The sequence below is a fragment of the Hippocampus guttulatus genome, chromosome 5 (genome assembly GCF_054856545.1).
Source record: "Hippocampus guttulatus isolate MCC_2025c chromosome 5, RoL_Hgut_1.0, whole genome shotgun sequence".
Taxonomy (NCBI): domain Eukaryota; kingdom Metazoa; phylum Chordata; class Actinopteri; order Syngnathiformes; family Syngnathidae; genus Hippocampus; species Hippocampus guttulatus.
Window position 1 is genome coordinate 12845653 of NC_141265.1, and position 22159 is coordinate 12867811.

A 22159-nucleotide genomic window follows, 5' to 3' on the forward strand; every position below is an offset into this window, starting at 1 on the left:
CACATTTTTGAAACACATTGCAAACATATTTGAGCGGGCAAAAATTGTACGGAAAATAATCGTGGAGTTTGGTTGCCTGCATGTGTCTTAAAGAGGCGGGACCTGTGAGTCTGCGTGTGAATGTCTGGACAGCAGCTTCTGCATGAGTGTGTTATGCGTTTTATTGTTCGCAGCACCCAATAAATGGCTGAAAAGTGCATTTGACACTGGTTTCGCCTCTCACACACGCAAGGGCCTCACAGTTAACAGAATACTGTGAAACCTGGTCCAAAAAAAAAAAAACACAAAACAGTCTCTTGATAAAAACAGGATATTATGTGGGCGCAAGCAATGAACCGCGGTATCGCCTGGGGAACATTTTGGACGCTTCATTTTTAATCCCCCATCGGGATGAAAACAGGTACCAACTGTAATAACCACTGTTCCTAGAAACTGTTGTTCACACCTTGTTGTAAACCAAAACAGGAAACTTGTTTCTCGAAGTGTAAACATGTACCCTGCGCAATGATCTTCGAACGATTAAGGTTCTAGTAGAGTCCATATGCTCACATATGGATTAACCGGCTTCTGATGTCACTCACTAGGCCACGCCCCTTAGGGGGCCCATCCAGCATAGAAATACGACAGTTCGTACAGTAATGAGACTTTATAAAAATCTAGAATTTCTTCATATTCCCTTAATTATGTTTCTATGAAAAATAGTTGTGTTTTTTCCCAAAAACATGTAATCCCCCACAAAAATGGTGGTAGTGTTTTGGTGGGCTTCTTACCCTGGAGATGGTGAGAGGCAGGTTGAAGTCTTTTCCGCCTTGTAGCCTAAAGCCCCAGGGGGCCGGGCCAGAGAGAGTGACGTTGTAGTTGGCGCTCATGGTTTCCTTGTGCTGGTTGTTGTTATGTTGGACGGAGGTGCTAAAGAAAAGCAGAGTTCCATATTGTTAAGAGGGGAGTAGGATGTGTATTCTGACAAACTCCACAAATTAGGAAAGAAAATCACATATGAACTTGTTTCTTTCCAGATACTGAAATTTTGATACAAATAAGAGGGTACGTGAAATTTTTAAAAAACTATCAAAAAAAATATGTTTTTTTAATGTGAAATTTAAATATCAAAACTATACCTCCAGATAGTTGATGAGATGCAAACCTATAAAATAAAAATACCAAAATTAAAATTTTTAAGACATATTAAATTCAAATGAAAAGATACTTTAAGTAAAAAGTTATATATATATATATATATATATATATATAACATTTTTTAACTGTTTAAAAAATGTGAATGAAATCATTTCAAAAGAAATATTTTGCCCACAATTAGTTACAATGCACACAAAAAGTAAAAAATGACAAGAATAGTGCTTACTAACATTAGGGGGAAAAAATAAGTGTATAAAAAACATTGAAATTAAATTACATTGTATTAAATAAGAAATAAATCAAAGAGTAAGATATGTAAAATAAAATAAAATTTAAGTAAAAATAATTACTGTATGTAATAACAAATATAATAAAAAACTAAGTAAATAAATGCTGAAATAAAATACTAAGACTAAAAATAAATAAATTATAATACCTTGCACTAAAACAAGCATTTATTATTACTGGGCGGCACGGTGGCCGACTGGTTAGCACATCCGCCTCACAGCGCAAAGCTCTTCCTGTGTGGAGTTTGCATGTTCTCCCCTTGCCCGCATGGGTTTTCTCTGGGTACTCCGGCTTCTTCCCACTTTCCAAAAACATGCATGGCAGGCTGATTGAACACTCAAAATTGTCCGTAGGTGTGATTATGAGTGCGAATGGGTGTTCGTCTACGTGTGCCCTGCGATTGGCTGGCAACCAGTTCAGGGTGTACCCCGCCTATTGCCTGAAGACAACTGGGATAGGCTCCAGCACACCCATGACTCTTGTGAGGATAAGTGGATCAGAAAATGGATGCATGAATTGGATAATACATTTCTTTGGAGAAAAAGGCAGATATGTTGTTGAGAAGAAATATAAAAGTATCTTCCCTGCAATTAAAAAAAAAAAAACACGAAAATTATGAACACCATATCTCACAAGATTCACATATAAATCTAATTTAATTGGAGAACGGGACCTGGAATACATTTCAGAAATGCACGTTTTTATCATTCTAGCATAACTTAAAATGTTGTCATCAATCAATAAAACTTTATTTATAAAGCACTTTTCATACATGGTTAAAAGCATGATTTATTTTACTATTAAAAACCACGCTACCTTTTTTATAAGTCCCCAGAGAGGGAAACAGCTCCTTTGCAGGCAGGTGAAGACAGTATAATAATCCCCTGGCGTCCCTGGACTATCCCCTTCCCAGCAAACACACTGAGTGTGTGTGAAGGGGCACTGGGGAGCAAATGCTCTTATATATGAGGAGGGGAGGAGAAAGGTGGAGGAGGGGAGAGAGGACGAGGAGTGAGGGAAGAGGGGGTGATGAGAGGTTAGGTTGGGGAGGACGAGAAATCAGGGAGACGAGTCGGTGGGGGGGTGAAGATGATATGACGGAAAAGTGTTTGGGAGTCCCACACACGAGGAAAATGACGAGGGGGCGCGAGGAGGGGAAAGAGAGGGGACAGTTTATCTCTCATCTGGATATTTTTGGTGTGGACTGAGGCTACACTCTTTCAACAGAGACAAGAGTCCATCCACTCCAGACAGTCTCTTCATCTCCCCGGCCAATAATTGGCTTGATTTACTTCTTATTGAGTTATTGCAAGATCTGTCCCAAGACAGCTGTTAGCGTAATGCTGACAAACAATACAAATCGCCATAGATGGGCTAATGAATTGCATTGGTGTTACTGTGTTACAAAGCACTGGATATTTGGTGAAACAACATTGAAGATATAAAATACAGAAGTACACACAGACATAGATTATTTATCCCCTGGAAAGAACACATTTATCAGTGGAGTTTATTCAGAAATTAGGTGTTGACGTAATCAGATGATTTTCACTTTCTCCCAATACAGTAAAGCTTGTTTATCCCCCAGGCATAAATTCCAGACCCTCAATATGTGAAAATCTGCGATCCAGAAAACCATATTAAAAACAAACAAACAAACAAAAACATTATTTTATGTAGACATTTCGACTTTTTTAACGCACTTTGTTCGCGTCTGTTCTCACTTTCTCTCTGTGAAGGAATCATGGACACACACCATACAACATCACTTTGAGGAAATAAAAGGACGAGGACTCGCCAAATAAGAAGCAGAGCACGAGTGATTCAAGATGTTTATTCGTCGCGTCCAACCGAAGTGTACTGTTAAACTGTCACATTGAACAAAAGAGAGACTAAAGCAATGTCTTTTTTTTTTTTAAATAGCCAACCTCATGTACACTGAAGGCACACAATCTTAAATTAAGATTTACTTAATACACTGAAAACCCAGAAAAGACATTGACTTCAAGGTCCACAATACAGGTTGGGTGCTAATGATAAACAACCATATAGCTAACGTTCACTGTATTTACAGTGACAGATGGGACAAAACTTGATGCATTCAATGCCCTGTGGAGATATGCTTTCTAAGCTATAAACCCATTGTACTTTTTTTTTTGTTATATTTGAGAGATTACCCATACTGTCTAAAGTGTTCACTGTGCCGATGGGTGTAAAAGATGTGCCACGGGTAAATAATATCAAACCCAGGACAAGAGAGTGTGCCATATCGTGAAACCTCAGACCCTCTGGCTGTCCCTTTGTTCTGTTCAACAATCTATTTCAGTCCCATATGCTCACCTCTCCAGATCTGCAAGCTTAATGACCAAAGCTTACCAGCCCCCCTCCCACACACACACACACACACACACACACGATTACTTCACATTTCAGACAAGCCCCACCCCTTTGTGGCTTGATCATCTGCCCATTTAAATGACATTTAATGCATCATCCGTGTGAATAAAAATGGGGATAGCCGCCTTCTATTCAGCCACCTGGTCTCTCTCTCACACACACAGACACACACACACACACGCACACTTTGGTTACAATTAAGTGTGCTTTAATAAGTTTGAAGGTTTTGAAGGGGTTTTTTTCTGGTCCCTCCCTATTTATTGGTAAATGGGAGTCACGTTTGTCTTATTGAGAGAAACAAATGATTTGATCGACTTCAACGTGCACTCAAATGTATATCAATCCTTCAGCATAAGGAAGGTCTCAAGGGGGAGTAAAATGCAAGCATCTGCTCCCTTGAGGCCCCCACGCCAAATTAAATCAAAATTAAATTAAATGGGAAGAAACATAGGATATTTACTTCATACTTGCTGTCACTACTGTTGTAGATTTTGCAGGTATGAGTGCTTTACTTTGTAGTTTTTTTCTGACGTTTCCCGCCCTACATTTGACAGCAGATATCTGTCATTTCTATTCCTTGCTTTGTCAAAACACCCTTGTTTGCTTTCGTTTGTTTGTTTGTTTGTTTTTAACATCAAATGGCCATCTTGAAGCAAAATGGCTTCTTGTGTCTTTTCATGCATGACTTGTGTGACATTTTTCAAGGGTCAATTTATGCAAGGTCTGGTTGCCAAATGTCATTTTGCTGACTGAAACTCAACTCAAGATGTGACCTTGAGGAGCTAAGTGTTTAAAATTCAACTTTATCTGCTTTGTTGTGAATTTCAAAGTTCGCCAGCAGAGGTATGTGAGCGCCCTCTGGTGGTACACAAATTGATTGTTCTGAAACGTTTTTTGTATTGTTGTACACTTGCTGTCAACTGAAAATGACATCACGGTTGCTCTGGGCTCAGGTAATAACCAACCACGGTTGTTTCCTGAGCTATGAGCAACCGTGATGTCATTCTCAGCTGCAAGGAAGCAATCATTTCGCGATCATCAGTGGTGGGGCATTTCGCATTAGGCGTCGTCATCGACGTCATGACGTCGATGACCAACCCTTGTGAGGCTGAGCGGATCAGAAATTGGATGGCTGGATCACATGAAAATGTATTTAACTGGTTTCATTTTATTTTCAAACATGCTTGATATCTTGAAATATTTAGTTTTTCTACATTTTAATTTCAGATTTTAAATACAAATCTTCAATATTTTGTCACATTCAACTACTCAATAAAAAATAGTGTGATAGCACATTATTAAACAAAACATTCAGAGAAATAATTATTTCCAGGCTCAGAGTGTCACCATAGTGGGCTACATTTAATGACTGTACAACACACAGTTCTTAAAATTCACAAACAAGTCAAACTGTTTATATAAGAGAGTGAACGGGAATATACTTTATAAAACAGCAGAAAATGAGATTTGTCAACTTTTAAAGTAACATGAATACTGTAGTTCCTTAGATGTCCTGAATGAGCTGAACAGTTTGAAGGGGAAGTTACAATGGTTTGAATCATTTGAGAAATATAGAAGGATCAGGTCAACATACGTCTGCATTAATTTAGGAACGATAATAACACAAAATGTGGACAATTCGGGAATGTAAAAACAGTGTCCTAAGGTATCCTGAGTGAGCCAGAGTAAAGGGCTTAAAATGAAGGACATTTTCTTTTGAACGTCTCAATTGAATGGGCCTTTTTTGAGGCGGAAAATGTGGAACTTTGTGAAAATTGGGCATTTTTCAAATGTCAAAAATATTACCAAGAATGTCCTGAATGCTGTGAATATTTGGGAATTAGAAGGGGTGACAAATACGGAAGGACAAAAAGTGGGCGAAATAATCCAAACAAGGAACTGCACGTCGTGAAAGGAACAGCGCTGAAAAGCAGTGGGCAGGCGTACCTCATGTAGTGGCCCGTCTACCGACAATCTTCGTCCTTCTCACTCAACAGCCGGGCAACCATTTTGTCTTTGAGCATCTCGTTCTCCCTGTAGATGTACATAGTGTCGCCTCTGACCTCGGCTTCCTCTTTCTCCTCGGTGGTCAATAACTCTGCGAAGGACGCCACGCATTGGTCGTGCTCCCGCAGGGAGGTCGGATAACGCTGCGACGCACTCTCAATGCGTGTCGAGCGGCGCACAGGCGTGAAGAAGCGCACCTCGTTGCCGTTCACACGTATCGGCTCCCGCTGCTGGCTGGACGGGGCACTACAAGAAAAGAGGCGAGGGCAAGTTATGCCGCAATTTGTGATTGGATTGAGGAGGCTTGGGCTAATATGTCTGCTTGGACTGATGTTTGAGCTTTTTGCCATTGCTTGTGGTTATATACTGTACAGAAATATGTCATTATGTGTTTGCAAACACTTGGAAACCTTCGCCGCTCTGTGGAATATGGGCTTTAGATGAAAAACATTGTTGCAGTCTGAAATTTTAGGAGCAATATGCCGCCATTTAGGAGCAGTATAGAGCCTCGCAACTGATACTTGAGCGTGTTTTTTTTAAGCTTCCCGGGCCACATTTTTCTTTTTTTTTTTTTTTCATTCCCACCCCAGAAGGTCATTGGAAGCTCTACTTACCCCACACGGTCTATGGCTGGTCAACAGAAATGTTTAATCAGAGACAGCTTCATGAACTCTGAAACCTTTTGATGCTGATCTCAAAAATGTTGCGCAATCGGGATTCTACCATGCGTTTCTGATGCAGTGAAGCTGCAAAAAGTGACCCACGATATCGCATGGGAACCAATATTACTGCAGAGGTGTAGCACCTCTGGTCAATTTCATCCAACTATCCATCCCCCTCTGCAGATGAGCTATAGTAGCGGTACGCACCCGGCAGTGGCTGTGATCTTGTATTTGACAGTGGACGAGGGTCCCCTCTCCCCGTAGATGAGAACCCGGACAGGGGGCGTCACTATTGTGTCCTCGCCCTTGCAATTCTCAGTTTGATCGCCTTTGCTCGGAGTGTAGTCCGCCTCCGTCTGGTCTCCCACATGGGCTGCGGGAAAAACATAAACAGCGGACAGAATGAGGTCAAAGTGCAGCAAAGTGGAGATTGTGGAGTACAATACTGCAGCAACAGCACGGCATCGTGGAAAGCTACTGTCAGCGCACTCTTAAACATCGACTACCTTGAGTCTCCTCATTCTTCTTCAGGATGTCAAACACCACCGTGCGCAGCTCGTCGACAGGCTACAGTAGATGAATGGAGACATTTTTTTTTTTGAGCAGTACCCACAAACACACACACACACTCAAATGAGCTGAGAGGTAGCTCTCACCTCCAACACGACACGCACAGCCTCCTCAAACATGGGTAGGACATCCAGGTCACCCTCTTGCTCCATCAGGCGGGCCTTACAGATCCAAAATTTGGCAAACTTCTGGGACACTGGCGGCAGCCGGGAGAGGACCTCCTTCACCTGCGACACTAAACAACCCTGTTGGGGTGCAAGACAGTAGCATGGCATTGACAGTTCATCAAGATCTGTAACTCAAATGTTCCTGAAATGGCTGCTTCGAAACAAAATTGCAGACTTGCAGATGCCTTCGAGGGATAATTTTTTTTCTCCCCATTGTGCTACCCTGCTCACGTTTGGCCAAATGGCGGCTTCAGACCAAAAATGAGCAAAATGACTTCCAGTATATTGTCAGACATGATTTTGTGATACACATGCATACCAAATTTCATTTTGCTATATATAAAACTGGTTCTGATATTACGGTATTAGTTCTGACATTATGGGATAGGAAGTTATTCGATTTTGTGTTTTACAGCAAGTCATCAATCTTCGCTGATAAACCGCTATAATTTTCACGTGTTTTCTTCAAAAATAAACAAATGTCGATGACCAGTCTAAATCCATTATCATTATTATTGTTAACAAATTCTTCCCCTAGACTTGGAGGTGGCCGGAGATCGACGATTGGCCACCATATACAGTAGCTCCAACCCTGCTGGAAAGTGACCAAAATAAACCCAAAATGAACACTTTGAACCAAAATAGCTGACTTTTCAGGTACAGTACTCAAATTGTGTGGGTCCACTCATGATGGACACACCGTAGAAATTTTATGTAGCTGAGTGAAACTGTCTTTGAGGGCTGAATTCTCTAAATCTCTTGGTAAGAGTAGTTTATCTTTGGCGACTCGAGAAGGCCTGCTTTAAATCAAAATGTTTGACTTTCTGTGTCCTTTCAGGGAAGGGCTCTTGAGACTTTTGTGGGTCCACTCACGACGGACAACAAGTCAAGCTTATTTATTTGGCCAAAGATTAAACACAATGAAGAGGCCCTAACAAGAGACAATACATCCGATGACCACATGTACCTCGGTGAGCAGCTTAATGCAGTCAGACAGTGACCTGTCCACGTCGCGGATGAACAAGCCAGCGTCGTCTTGTGCCTTCTGGAAGGGTCGCAGTGCGACGGTGCGTTGAACCGGAGGCTTCAACTGCATGGGAGGACGTTTGTAGGAAATTCCCTTGGCTTCCCGCCATTCCTGTAGTTTTTTCCTAAATACACATCATACCACATAACAGTTCCCAGTAAAACATTGCTGAGTGTTAACGTCAGCATCGTGTTTTCTGCAGTAAACACCAAGTGCCAATTCTCCCAGCTTTCATATGAGATCAAGTGTGTGAGTCGTGAAAATTGTAATTTGGTCCTTCGTGAGTGGTGCGCAACACAAAATAATACAGTGGTTGCCTGCTGTATCGCAGGTGTAGGCAAGTGCACTGTCACAAACGGGGAAAATGTGCCTGGAGTTGATGGTCCGAGATGGTGCAGCACATGGTACTTCATTATTTTGATACTTATTCTCAGCATGACTTAGATTTGTTCTTGGTTTTACTGTTTGGTGCTTTCTACTGCCTTTATTACCGATTTGTCTTACTGTTTATTGTGCATGTTAAATTGCTCCATGTACAGCACTTTGTATGCAGCGATGGCTGTTTGAAAGTGCTCTATAAATACTGTTGACTTGACTTGTTGACTTATTCGGCTTAAACTATTTTTTCAGGGAATTGGATGCCATTGATATTTGCACTTTTTTTGTTTAGAGCACTCAAAGCCTAATGGAATGGAAGAAGATTCCTTTTCAGAGGCACGTTGCATTAAGACCGTAATACGGCAATATTTTTGCGCATAGATAACACACTGTCAGACGCTAAAATCGTCTCGAGCCAAACTTCACCTATACTTACATTCTCTCCGCCTGCTCAGCAGCCATCTTCTTCCCCACAGTTTGAGACTTGGTCGCTTTGGCCTCCAATCTGGGTTGAGTGACAACAGTGACAGTGGTCCGCGGTGCCCTCTGCTTCCCCGCAGGGGCACTCGTTCCTTTCGTTGTCATGTTGGCCGTCCTTGGTTTGGCTGCCGTGGGTTTCCTGCTCGCCGCCACTGCTGTCGTTTGCGACGTACGTGCGTCTACTACGGATTTCTGTCTCGTCGGTCGTCCTTTAGGTTGAGATATGCGCTTCGCTGGCTGATTGGCCACTTTCTCAGGTAGCCTAGTGGACGGTAACGCGTGTGACGAGGCCGTCACGGTTGATTTGGGTGCGATTTTACAAAGAGGATTTTTGGGGGGGATGGATTTGAGCTGTCGAGGGACAGTCGGTCTCTGGTAAAGTGGGATTTTCTTCACCGGAGCTTTGGAGGAAGGGACGGGAAATCTTGAAGGAACAACTCCGGCATTTGCCGCCGGGAGGGGCCTAGTGACCTTCGGTTGGATCATGGCAGGGGTGAGCCCCGTCCTTGTATTGACGATGGGCCTTAGACTCAAACGGGCTGTATAAGTCTTTGCCGGATAAGAAGTGGTGGCATTTGAGGGTGGCCTAAAAGTCCCGTTTGAGTTTTTTGCCACTGAAAAGTTCGAAGGTACTTTTCCTGTGGGCTGTATCCTGACGACTGGTGTTTTTTGGGGAAGACTGGTCGCCTTCAGAGCAGGAACAGTGTATGTCCCTGTGAGCGTCGCCTTTTTACAGAGCGTCGACTGTGTCGGCAGACTGCGTTCAGTCCGTACGTTCTCTTTGTTCTCAATAAGAAATGTCTTTCTGGGGGGCTTCCGGTTATCGAGACGAGCCAAGGGTTGGCCTTTTTTGGCTTCATGACGGAAACTAGTGACCGGAGCTTCATTTTCTTTGCCCCTGATGAGCTGCAAGACACAAAGTATTCTTTTAAGTGAATGCCTCTCTGTCTGGATTTACAGTGTTGACACAATGACACTTAAGGGATAATACAAGACTTGTATGATTGTATTATTTTGTACTTGACGAGAATAATTTTATGAACAAATAAAACGAAATATACCATAATTAATTAACAATACAAATAGTGCAATATAATGAATCACAATTAATCGCTGGAGCCTCACAGCAGAACGACGCCACGCAGGTAAATAGCGTATTATCAAACATATTGTACATCGCAAACATCTATCTATATCAACAACATGACTTTGCCTTTAAGCCTGCCACATTAAATCGAAACCTGATGGGAAACGCCTTTCACACAGACCTGTAGTGCAGACTCAAGTTTCTTATCTGTACGCCCATTGACATTTTGCCTGTGGAGAAAAATGCATTAAATTCAACAACAGCAGTCCGAGAGTGCAGACCTCAATCAAAGATACATACAGTATGTATCCACACTTGTCTTCCCACATATGAAAAGAGTTCATATTGAGCTAATCTTCCACAAACATAAAAAGATCACATCTTACTTGGTGTTGTGTTTATTCGTCAAGTATTCCATCAATTTCTCCTTACGTAGTTCTGTGATAAAAACAAATGTCAATGACATCCTAAGCGACTTTGAGGTGGTTTTCCTGGTTTAACGGTGAGATTAAAACATGTTAATAAAGTGGTATTTTAATCAGTTCTGTTACAGTGGAAAGAGCTGAAGCAAAACTGGGCTATTGTATATACTGTATTACTTACAAGAGACCAACGTGCAACACTTTAATCTTCTGTTTCTTATCTGCTTCAAATAAATTCTCTTTAATTCCTCAAAAATGATGCTCTTGTGTTGTTCTTACTTACTTTACCGTTTATATTATTGGTTATTTATTGAGGTTTCGTTAACTTATGAATCCGAGTCCAGGGTGTATGTTTATGAATCTAGCTGCTGTGACAAATGAATCAATGGCTCTCTTTAGAGTACATATCCATTCAAAAGGATAGTAAAATTGAGGACATAAATTTAATATTGGAAATGAATACAACATCGGGCGCAAAAAAAAAAACAGCGACAGTTGTTTCTTCGTCTCCTGCGACGTCATAATTAGCATTAGCAGCTAGACTAAATTACGACGTCATTGAACCAAACATGATTTCCAGACCTTTTCTGCTCTTGACGGTGGCGGGATCATCTTCGTCCATATTTCTTAAAGCACTATTAGTACTTCAACCACGGTTTGGATCGAAGATTAAATGCCTTTATGGCACGTATACCTAAAAAGTAAGAGCTGTTAGCTGCAAAACTCACGACGCGATGCACAGACGTTTCGACGTTTTTGAAAGGACCGCGTCGCCTCGCCCTGCTCTTCTCTGATTGGATAATTTTGAATTTGCCCAACGTCTGCTCATTGGCGGAAAATTGTAAACACAAACAATCAAATGTCCTTTTTACGACAAAAAAAAAACGATTATTATTTAAAATAACATTATGTCGGAGCTTATTCAATGTCATTCCCGCCAGTTATAATGAAAAGTGTAAAAATATAACAATAACGAATTAAAATGTTGCTTTGAGGTAGGTGGGAAGTTGGACTTTTCCGACCTCCGACCAGGAAAAGTGCGCTGGATCGCCCCTTAGAACTGAGCAGTCCGAGTTCCGAAGTCCGGAAAAATGACTCCAACCAGATGCATGACAGCAGCTCATGACATAATAATATGGGCGATACCTGTCACCAAGATTTATTAAGAAATTGACCCTCGATGGGCGTGAAATCCGCACTCCAGGACAAGAGGTGGCGGTAGTGCAATTTATATACTACATCCCAACCTGTAATAAATACAAAATGAAAACAAGAGGGTTGCATTGTCAACTCGAGTAGGAAAAACATTAAATAACGTTTGATGATTTGTTGTGGGGGACAATTTCTGTTGCAAAAAAAAACGTTTTTTTTAAGACGATGGCGTCGTATGACAAGCAAATTTGTTGAGCACAGATGGACAACGAACGACACCGGCGTCAACTGGATGCTGCTAAAACAGTGCGACGCGTCCAAGGTCTGCACAGATGCTCCCCTATAATTTAACACATTTACCTCATCTGTTAGGTTCCTCAGAATAAAACCCATCTTCCGTCAGCTTTAATGATGTCTCTATCTATCATCAAAATCATTTGGTCTACAGTATATTTAAATGTGGGCGGCTCGGGGTGAGTTGTTGGCTATTCACGATCACTCGAGGAATTACTATTACAAAAGAAAAGACGATTATTTAAATTGTTAATACTGAATAGGCAATATTACCGTCGACAACTATGTCTACCTGTTCTTACTAGCTGTCTTGGTGGCTCCAAAAACATCTGCCCATTTTTGGAAAAAAAGGCAGAGACATTGTTTTTGTGTTTGTTCCCAACACCCTTTAGTCAGCAATTACATTTAGTACAACGCAACATAAGTTTTTGCTATTTAAAAAAAACTGCTTTTCAGTTCATGTTCACTGTCCATTTATTATTCATGGCTAATGGAAACAAAACAACTTGAGCTCGACTATGTTTGTGTTATTTATGTCCCGCAGACATCCAGCAGCTGAGTGGCTGTCAGGATGATCTCCCCCCTCAGTCTCAGTGGGCAAGCTCCCGTTTGGAACGGGACAGTTCACAGCCCCCCCACATTAAGGAAGAAGGTGAGGAGGCTGATGTCAGGACGTTGCCACTAACTGGTGTCTCTGTGAAGAGTGAAGACCAAGAGGAAGAAGAAGAGGATCCATATTCCATCCATATGAAAAAGGAAGACGAAGATCCAGAGCACTTCCACGTTGAGGGAGAGGAGCTGATGGATGTCAGCAAGTTGCCAGTGATTGTTGTCTCTGTGAAGAGTAACAATGACGAAGGCGAACCACCCGAGTGGTCACAGCTTCGCCATCGCAGTTCAAGTGCAGACCACTCTGGACGACCACCGCCAGCTAACCTCTTATCTCCGCTGTCAGACAGCGACGACATTGAAGAACCTTTGAGGGGCGACGCTGACGGCGAAGGGGACGACAAGGAGTCAAAATTTGCAGAAAAGAAGACAGCTCTCAACAAGAAAACTTATCACAAACGCAGGAGATGTTATGCGCATGAAAAACATTTGAACTGCTCGATTTGCGGTAAAATATTTTCTCAAAATAGACCCATGCTAAGACACATGAGAACACACACAGGAGAAAAACCCTTTAGTTGCTCAACTTGTGGTAAGGCATTCTCTCTCAAGGAATATATGACATCCCATATGAAAAAACACACAGGTGAAACCCCCTTTCGTTGCACATTTTGCGGTAAAACATTCTCTCAGCAGAAAACTTTGCAATCTCACATGAGGACGCACACTGGAGAGAAACCCTTTCGTTGTTCATTGTGTGGTAAAAGATTCGCTCTTAAGCTAAACTTAGTCAAACATATGAGGACACACACGGGCGAAAAAGCCTTTCTTTGCTCAACATGTGGTAAAACCTTCTCCGAAAGGCATCGTCTGGTAGCACACTTGAGAACGCACACGGGAGAAAAACCCTTCAGTTGCTCAACCTGTGGTAAGACCTTCTCTCAAAGGCATCATATGGTGTCACACATGAAAACACACACAGGGGAGAAACCTTTCCGTTGCGCAGTTTGCGGCACGGCATTCTCTCGGAAAGTCAATCTGGATATACACATGAGAACACACACGGGGGAAAAACCTTTTAGTTGTTTAACCTGTGGTAAAACTTTCTCTGTCAAAGCAACTATGGTCAAACACCTGAGAACGCACACAGGAGAAAAACCCTTTAGTTGCTCTGAGTGTGGAAAAAGATTCACTCAAAAGGTAAACATGGTAATACACATGCGATCGCACACAGGAGAGCAACCATTCAGTTGATCCGTGTATGGCACGGTCGATGTTCAGAGGACCAGCTTCATTGCATACGTGCAGAAATGCAACAGAGGGAAAAAATGTTCAATTTTCTTGTATGAACAATGTCATCAGTGTCAAGGCCAGTTTCTCTTAATGATCTTCCAACAGTAGCCGACCACTGATCATTACTTTCCCATTTCCCCCCTGGAAGTACAATGATCACTTCAGATGCACTGTTTTTCATTATTTTTAGCCGAGTTACAGCCTTCTGTTACGAGCCCCCATAAGTTAGTCTGTCCCTCAGGGGTCAGTCTTGGGGCCCATCCATTTTTGCATTCTTCATGCTTCACCTCAGAGACGACCTCAGCAAATTTGAAGCCATCTCATACAACTTGTATGCAGATGACCTCCGGATTTGCGTTTCCATTCGAGGTGAGAACTGCCTTTTCTGTAGAGATTCTCAAAAAGTAGTTGAAACGAATTTCTTTAGCAGGCATTATGGATCATAAAATGAGCAGAGACGGGGGAGGGGGGACTGAATGTTAATCGATAAGGCTTCAAGTGTTGGTCCTGTCTTCATTGAACTGTCTAGTGCAGGGGTGTCAAACGCAAAGCACACTTTAAGTCACAGGCCGAACAGGACAAACATTTCTTAAACCAATTTAAAAAAGAATAAAAGTAGAAGTTCAAACTAAAGAACCCTCTTAACTTTAGAGCGCTTTGCTCTGTTTGACATTTCGTCTTTGATTTTCATGATGGCCTGCAGACTTGCTCTTGTTGCATGTTGTGTTTAATTTATTTTTAGATTAAATTCAAAGCTGTGTGTCGAAGGCGCTGCGGAAAGATAACCTGTCTTGATGCACGCATGGTACACACTCCAAATGAGAGACTCCAATGCAGACTGCCTTTTTTATTGTGTGTGTTTTTTTTGTGTGTTTATAATGAAAGAAAATGTTTTAACTTAACTATATTTGTTTTGGGTTCATGACGGGGTCATGTTTTCATTTCCACAACTACGTATATCAATGTATGTCGAGAATGGAAATATATCATTTGAGATTTTATATTTGTTGTTTTGGATGACAATTACAATTTGTTTTGACTATTACAGTATAAATTGACTCCGAGAAAAATAATTATGGCCCCTTTAGAATTACATTTGAGTCTCCTGACAGAAATCATTTCAGGCCAATAGATAGCAGCAGTGTAATCATACCGTTTGGAGATCGCCGAAAGAAGACGACAGCGAAGAAGAAAAAGACTACAATGACGAAGAAGAACCACAGAATCAGAAAAAGTAGACACGGTATGCAAATTTGAGTTGCGTGCATACAGAGCGGCCAAGCTAGTGGGGGCAAGATGTCGAAATTATGATGCCTGCATATTTTGCTACATACGGTTGTCCACAAATATATGGATGTATGTTCATTTTTTGTAAACTATATAAAATATTCCCTGGCCTCTGGAAATAAAGAGTAAAATAACTACAATGGATTGATGATGTATGCTTTGCTAGAGAGCCTTTTTCCATTTTTAGTTCGCATATTTTAAGTCAGTTTGTTCTGTAATTATAGTACACGTTTCGACGTTGACAAAATAAAATTCATGAAATCAGTAGTGAAATCAACAAATGAATATTTACTTTCAATGTACGTACTGTATATGCATTGCCTTTGAAAGGAATGTTGCCACCTCCAAAATGGCCCCTACATCGGCCAATCGTTTCGCTGCTACAGCGCGCTGGCGTGTATGTTCAGTTTAGTACGTGTATATCTGTGGCAGGGACGTTCACTGGTTTTGTAGGGGAAAGGTCATACAGCGTGGGGTGTCTGTGCACCCAACAGTACATTATTTAAAGCTTCCAGGAGAACATCTAGAACAAAAAGTGTGTGTCCGACAAGTTTGGACTTTTCATTTGTCATCATGGCACTGCTCAGAGGTAATTATGCTTTAAAAAAATAAGTCAACGCCATGCGGATCGGCTGGTCTGCATTAGGACAACAAATTCGTCATTGGCTTTGTTTGACATTTTGTGTGTCCATGTAATACAAACTGTCCAAAATTCAATGGAATTTATTACAAAATGAAGGGGTAGATATTGACGTTTCGCAATACTTTGTGCATTTCAAGTTCTCAAAGAATTAGGATCCCACTTGCACCCGCTTTGACATAACTTAAAATGATTTTACATGTTAAATTATATATACTGTCGGTGTGAATATCATAATGAAATGGACAAATTAATCGGGGGTACACCAATACGAGTCGTTGTAGTCTGAGTGTGTGTGTGTGCAAGATTGGTATAAGTATGCCTTTTATTTCATGAAACCATGGTGTGGATGGTATGATCAATAATTCTTGACTAAAAGTATGTCACAATTTTTTCATACTGCTCAATATTGATATATTTTTTCTAATTATTATTTTTTAAATATTGGAAAATAGCAACCTGGAGACCAAAATTCAAAATTTAGCGAATTTTATTTTAACATCACTGCTGTTTGCTTCCTAGGGGTATTCATTGTGGCTGCCAAGCGCACGCCATTCGGTACTTACGGCGGCGTCCTGAAGGAGCACAGTGCAACAGACCTGGCCGAGCACGCGGCCAAGGCTGCCCTGGGTGCAGGAAATGTGGCGCCCGAGCTCATAGATAGTGTCATCATCGGGAACGTCATGCAGGTGTTGCACTGCTCCACATGAGAACCATATTCAATTATACACATGTTGCATATCGTTGGCCACATAGGATAATTTTATGTACATTTTTTTATTGATGTTGTAACAAAAACTTCAACCAGATGCATGAACACTTAAGCTTAAGGAAAATGATACAATAAAAATACCAATGTGTGTTTTAAAATTTGTTTTATGTTATTGTTTTCCAAACATATTGAAAAATGACTGAGGTACTTATGCTATGTGGCCGATGATACGTTTTTGTTTCAATTCCTTCTAGAGCTCAGCGGACGCTCCCTACATCGCACGCCATGTTGGTCTGAGGTGCGGAGTTCCCATCCCAGTCCCCGCTCTCACTGTCAATAGGCTGTGTGGATCTGGTTTCCAGTCCATCATCAATGGGGCTCAGGTAAGAGCGACCCAGAGAACACACACGTTAGGCTGAAGTAAATGACTCAGCAGTGTTTTTGTTTTTTAACACTCTCTGGATATTGCGTTAGGCACAGTGACACAATCGAATGAGGGTGAATGCAAACTCTGCATACCCACCGTGACTTTACTAAAATATACATAATGCTGTATAGGAGGACAGAATACAGTCGAATTATATTGTTTCTAAGCCCCAAATTAATACCCTTAAAAAATGTGACTATGACATAAGTAGCAACAAAAAAACATTTGGATAAAATATGTATTTAATTTTATTTGACCTACTGAATTGATTGAATTGTTAATGATATTCTAAAATGCACCTGGATAAGCTGTTATAAAAATAAGACTAAAAGAAATCATTTCAAAAATTTTTCCACCGGTAATGTGGCCTAAAACCTGCACAACTCATGTTTTTTTTTTTTCTTCTTGAGAGTGGATGTAAAAATAAACAACTGAAATAATGTGGTTGCACAAATGTGCATATTCTTATAACTTGAATGTGCTGTAGCTATGTACTTTATATACGTTTAAAATACATGCAATTTCTTCTCCACTCAGAGAAAAAAACCCCATTGTTGTGCCATGTGTGTTTTCAGGAGATTTGTGTAAAGGACTCTGAGGTGGTATTGTGCGGTGGTTCCGAGAGCATGAGCCAGGCTCCGTATGCCGTACGCAATATCCGATTCGGTACAAAATTTGGATTTGATCTCAAGGTTTGTTTTCTCTTTCTATTACACTTCACGCAGAACAAAACTTTTTTTTTTCTTTAAATAAAGCCTCCCTGTGCCTTGATTGACAGCTGGAGGACACCTTGTGGGCGGGGTTGACTGATCTACACGTAAAAATCCCAATGGGCATCACAGCAGAAAACCTGGCGGAGAAGTACAAGATTACACGAGAGGATTGCGACAACTATGCATACCAGACACAGCAGAGGTGGAAAGCAGGTCAGAACACACACGCACGCAATGTATATTTTGTATAAAATAGTTCAAAGACTCACCAAATGAAACCGAGAACAGTAGAAACATTCCTTTTTTCTTATAACATTGCGATTTTTTTATCGCAAGAATACTGTTTGCTCAACTAATAATATCATGACTTTTTTCATGGACAAACATCTGTCCTGTAACATTTTTACATGCTAAACATGTAACAGCACAACTTCTTTGGTCAGAATTTAATCCTCCGGTTCTGCGTAACCCTAATACTCTTTTGTAGTGAAATATATTGTTTATATTAAAATGTTTTTTTGGGGGGGGTTCCACAGCTCACGAGGCTGGCCACTTCAATGCTGAAATCGCTCCGATTGATGTGAAAGCAAAGAAAGGCAAAGTGTCCATGGCTCAGGATGAACACCCTCGTCCGCAGACCACAATGGAACAGATGGCCAAACTGCCTACCGTTTTCAAGAAGGGAGGCACTGTTACTGCTGCTAATGCTTCAGTGAGTCCTCGCCACTATCTTGACTCTACCAATCTGATGTTTCAGACCATTTTCATCTGGATACATCCAAATAGACTTTTTCAATATGCCACACATATTGCGACCGTTCATGTTCAACTAGCCATAGCTCTTCACCAATGCTGAGGCAAATATGCGGCAGTTTTAATGCGGAATTCTCTGTTTTATGTGTACGACGGTAATACGGCATCAACGTGGTGAGAAGGTCAACTTTCACAATCTGCTGCTCCTTAGGGTGTGTCAGACGGCGCTGCCGCAGTGGTGATTGCCAGCGAGGATGCACTCGGTCAACACAAGCTCACTCCACTGGCCAGAATTGTGGCCTATCATGTGTCGGGCTGTGACCCGAGTATCATGGGAATTGGTGAGTGGCGTTCGTGTGAACAGTACAGTGAAGCGTTTAGTTTGAAATGAAATGAAAGAAGTCAGTGAAGTTGTTTCAATTGCGCAGGCCCAGTTCCAGCCATCACAGAAGTTCTCAAAAAAGCAGGGCTGTCACTCAGTGACATGGACATGGTTGAGGTCAGTCAAAGTCAGTTCATCCATTATTTATATGGCTTATACCAGGGGTGTCAAACTCATTTTTGTCGTGGGCCACATTTTAGTTGCCATTTCCCTTGGAGGGCTGTTATGACTGAAACCAAATTTTAAAAAAGTCAATTATAAAGTGTTTATTCAACTATTATAATAATAATAATAATAATAATAGATTTTATTTATAAGCGCCTTTCAAGACACCCAAGGACACTTTACAATAACAAAAAACACAAAACAATACTATTGTTTAAGTTACTGAAATGAGCGGTTTGATTACAAGAAAATGCTTACAATATGTCTCTTATTTATTACACATGAGAATTTTACATTTTGGTAGAAATTTTAGCGAGCATCATGGAAGTTGACACGTTTGATTTGCTTATTGTGGGCCACATAAAACGATGTGGCGGGCCAGATTTGGCCCCCGGGCCTTGAGTTTGTCACCCATGGCTTATACTGTTCCCATGCTTTTGTTAAACTACCACAAGTATCAATAATTACATTGTTTTGTCTCGCTAAAACAGGCCGTTTTGAAAGGCACAAGTGTTAGCTTGTTGTTATTTCTTGCTTTGTCGAGTGAAAACGCAAGCTAACGGTGATAGCGGTCTTGTTATTGCTTGACAAAGGAGGGTCTCACACTGGACACTATTTAAAAGCGGAATTATGGTTGATGTTTTAAACAGGTGAATGAGGCCTTTGCTCCCCAGTACTTGGCTGTATCCAAGTCTCTCGGACTAGATCCAGAGAAAAGCAATGTTAACGGCGGCGCTATCGCCATCGGACATCCTCTTGGAGCTTCGGGGGCTCGCATCACTGCTCACCTGGTTCACGAGCTCAGGTAGCATGGTCATGGCAATATGCGATATCATCAGGAGTTATTTCATCTGGCTTTGAATGATTTATTTGTTTTTGGCGGCAGGCGACGAGGCGGAAAGTACGCCGTTGGATCAGCTTGCATTGGAGGCGGTCAAGGAATCGCCATCGTCCTTGAAAAGTGCTGAATGTGCTGCCAAACCGTGAAGAAGAAGAATGCCATTAATGTTGAATCACATGATCACATTCAGACAAATGCTGCTTACATACACACCACATTGCATTTTGAGTCATAAGCAGGAAGGACTGATTCCTGGTTTATTCTGAGACATAGGCCTACCGCCCAATAGAATATGATTTACAGTCGGATTGTGGTTTCCTCTTAACCATTTGCAACATTACTCTATTTACAAAAAAATAATGTATGATACATGTTGCAGTCCGGTGTTGCCTTACTTTAAGTTAATGACATAACTGTATTCGTATTACAACCTGTGTCCAATGTGTTGTGTTGTGTTATTTTTGTTATTTTGACTTCAATATGGCGCCGCGAGAGTGGCTGCCTTTCCAGGAGCTCCTGTATTTTGTTGTTCTACTTCTTGCTTTCATAACTTTGCTGCTGTGAATTGGGAATTTCTCCGTTGCGAGACTAATAAAGGTTTTCTTATCTTATCTTAATGGATGATTTGTGTCACTTTTACCTCAGGATATATTAAAATGCATAAATGGTATGTATAGTATACATTTGCCTTGTATTTTGATCACAGCCACAGATCAGCTGTACTTTACATCTCATATATTTTGTATATCTGTGCTAGTTGATCTGAATAAAAATACATTTTGGGAAGAATCTTTCAGTGGTTTATCCCAATTCAAAAGCTCAATATATAAAATCATAAACTGGTTAAAACAATTGTTTATTTACACAAGGTGAAATGTCCATCCATCCATTTTTATAGATTTGACCACAGTAGAGTAGCGGGGAAAGGTGCCAGCTGACCCATTACCCTGTTGAGGACAAGCACTAGAAAAGTCATTTCTTTATATAACCCTTTAAGCACAAAATGAAGGGGGGAAATGAACAACAGTTGTACTCGATCAGATCTCGTTTTACATGGATTCGTGTATGAGACAACACTAGTTTTATACATTATGAATTTGGGTATTATAATTGTAGAAATTTCAATTCAACCGATCGTTATTTCAATTATCACAGACTTATTAAGTTAGTATTTCCAACAATCCATTTTTTTAATCTGCTTATCCTCATGAGGGTCGCAGGTTTGCAGGAGCACCATCCCAGCTGTCTCCGGGCAGTGGGCGGGGGACACCCTGAACTGGTTGCCAGCCAATCGCAGGGCACACATCGACGAACGATTCTTCACACTCACAATGACTCCTAGGTAGAATTTAGAGTGTTCAATTAACCTACGGTGCATGTTTTTGGAATGCGGGAGGAAAACCACGCAGGCACTGGGAGAGCATGCAAACTCCACCCAGGAAGGCCGGAATAAAACCCTGCACCTCTGCACTGTGAGGCCGACATGCTAACCAGTCGCCCAGGATGCCGCCTAATCTACATATTATGCAATATAATTGATCCCATGAGAGTTACAGGTAAAATCAAATAAAAGGACAGAAAATACAGAGATCAATACAAATTCATATGTGATATCCTGAATAAATTGATAGAATTCATTTTAACGAATTTAATCCCAATTTTTTCCCAGACATTTAAAAGTCAAAATCAGGTGTCGTTGGTAGCCCTTTTAAGTAATCGGTAATAAAACATTTTTAGAGCCCTGTAAATTAAATCATTGCTGTCCTTCACAAATGTGACCGGCGGGATTAAATGGGTTAAAAACAACTATGAATGTAGATCTAAAAATAATAATACGTTTTCGGAATTCAAATTCAAACGTTGATGACACAATTATGCAGTCCACTTTTCCTGAATAATGTTTAAGCTCTCAGTTTCCAGGTGAAACTACAAGGACCAGAACACGCTCCAACACGTCATCACGCTGCGTCCTTATATTCGTCACTTCCCGTATGACGTTCTTTTCTTTTTAGCCAAGGTAAGGATTTCATGTATTCGTGTGTCTGTATGAATTAAATCCACCTCAATCCACGTTACTGAAGCAATGGTATGCGCTTAAATACGACAAAATGAATCTAATTGTTTAGACAGCGTGCCCTATGTTAGTATTACTTATTCACACGCCACGATGATGAGAATATACCGCTTGATGCATCGGTCGTCAGAGGCCGCTGACTCGAGCTAATGTCGGCTAAATGCCACTGGCTAACAGAAACGTGTTTGCTCTGCG

General features: G+C 41.1%; 4 protein-coding genes across 7 annotated transcripts in view; 2 read left to right on the plus strand and 2 right to left on the minus strand.

The window, feature by feature from the left end:
• The window catches only part of pdlim5a (PDZ and LIM domain 5a), a 39804-nt gene extending 37447 nt beyond the window's left edge, over positions 1 to 2357 (minus strand). For 3 of the 4 annotated variants that reach the window (XM_086112200.1, XM_086112198.1, XM_086112196.1), the window contains exons 1-3: positions 2242 to 2351; positions 1119 to 1144; positions 771 to 909 (exon numbers count right to left, since the gene is read on the minus strand). In XM_086112200.1, coding sequence (XP_085968326.1) covers positions 771 to 869 — 99 coding nt within the window. In that variant the 5' untranslated portion in view covers positions 870 to 909; positions 1119 to 1144; positions 2242 to 2351. Of the gene's footprint in view, positions 1 to 770; positions 910 to 1118; positions 1145 to 2241 lie in introns of all 4 variants that reach the window. The other variant, XM_086112197.1, reaches the window with a different exon arrangement.
• A 2800-nt stretch (positions 2358 to 5157) lies between these two features.
• Positions 5158 to 11366, minus strand: ckap2l (cytoskeleton associated protein 2-like). The gene is made up of 9 exons (XM_086112535.1): positions 11205 to 11366; positions 10587 to 10638; positions 10382 to 10430; positions 9070 to 10019; positions 8196 to 8379; positions 7148 to 7306; positions 6998 to 7058; positions 6699 to 6864; positions 5158 to 6075 (listed from the first exon to the last, which is right to left on the minus strand). The coding sequence occupies exons 1-9, from the start codon at positions 11242 to 11244 to the stop codon at positions 5787 to 5789; spliced, it is 1950 nt and encodes a 649-aa protein (XP_085968661.1). The 5' UTR covers positions 11245 to 11366; the 3' UTR covers positions 5158 to 5786.
• A 539-nt stretch (positions 11367 to 11905) lies between these two features.
• LOC147205094 (uncharacterized) lies at positions 11906 to 14796 on the plus strand. The gene is made up of 2 exons (XM_086111324.1): positions 11906 to 12096; positions 12613 to 14796. The coding sequence occupies exons 1-2, from the start codon at positions 12036 to 12038 to the stop codon at positions 13929 to 13931; spliced, it is 1380 nt and encodes a 459-aa protein (XP_085967450.1). The 5' UTR covers positions 11906 to 12035; the 3' UTR covers positions 13932 to 14796.
• Positions 14797 to 15690: 894 nt separating this feature from the next.
• Positions 15691 to 20507, plus strand: acaa2 (acetyl-CoA acyltransferase 2). Its single transcript, XM_086112387.1, has 10 exons — positions 15691 to 15846; positions 16420 to 16586; positions 16864 to 16992; positions 17612 to 17728; positions 17815 to 17962; positions 18286 to 18461; positions 18714 to 18843; positions 18931 to 19001; positions 19700 to 19854; positions 19936 to 20507. Exons 1-10 carry the CDS (start codon positions 15831 to 15833, stop codon positions 20015 to 20017), a joined length of 1191 nt encoding a protein of 396 aa, XP_085968513.1. The 5' UTR covers positions 15691 to 15830; the 3' UTR covers positions 20018 to 20507.
• Positions 20508 to 22159: the final 1652 nt, after the last annotated feature.

Bases quoted from the DNA above. Each gene is read 5' to 3' on its own strand.
- ckap2l (XM_086112535.1), bottom strand. From the start codon at position 11,244: ATGGACGAAGATGATCCCGCCACCGTCAAGAGCAGAAAAG. The intron at 7,307-8,195 runs GTACATGTGGTC...GCACCCCAACAG, and splicing joins GCATTAAGCTGCTCACCGAG to GGTTGTTTAGTGTCGCAGGT. The intron at 7,059-7,147 runs GTGAGAGCTACC...CATCTACTGTAG, and splicing joins CTGTGCGTGTCGTGTTGGAG to CCTGTCGACGAGCTGCGCAC.
- LOC147205094 (XM_086111324.1), top strand. From the start codon at position 12,036: ATGGACAACGAACGACACCGGCGTCAACTGGATGCTGCTAAAACAGTG. The intron at 12,097-12,612 runs GTCTGCACAGAT...TATGTCCCGCAG, and splicing joins AACAGTGCGACGCGTCCAAG to ACATCCAGCAGCTGAGTGGC.
- acaa2 (XM_086112387.1), top strand. The intron at 16,587-16,863 runs GTGTTGCACTGC...AATTCCTTCTAG, and splicing joins TCATCGGGAACGTCATGCAG to AGCTCAGCGGACGCTCCCTA. The intron at 17,729-17,814 runs GTTTGTTTTCTC...CTTGATTGACAG, and splicing joins AATTTGGATTTGATCTCAAG to CTGGAGGACACCTTGTGGGC.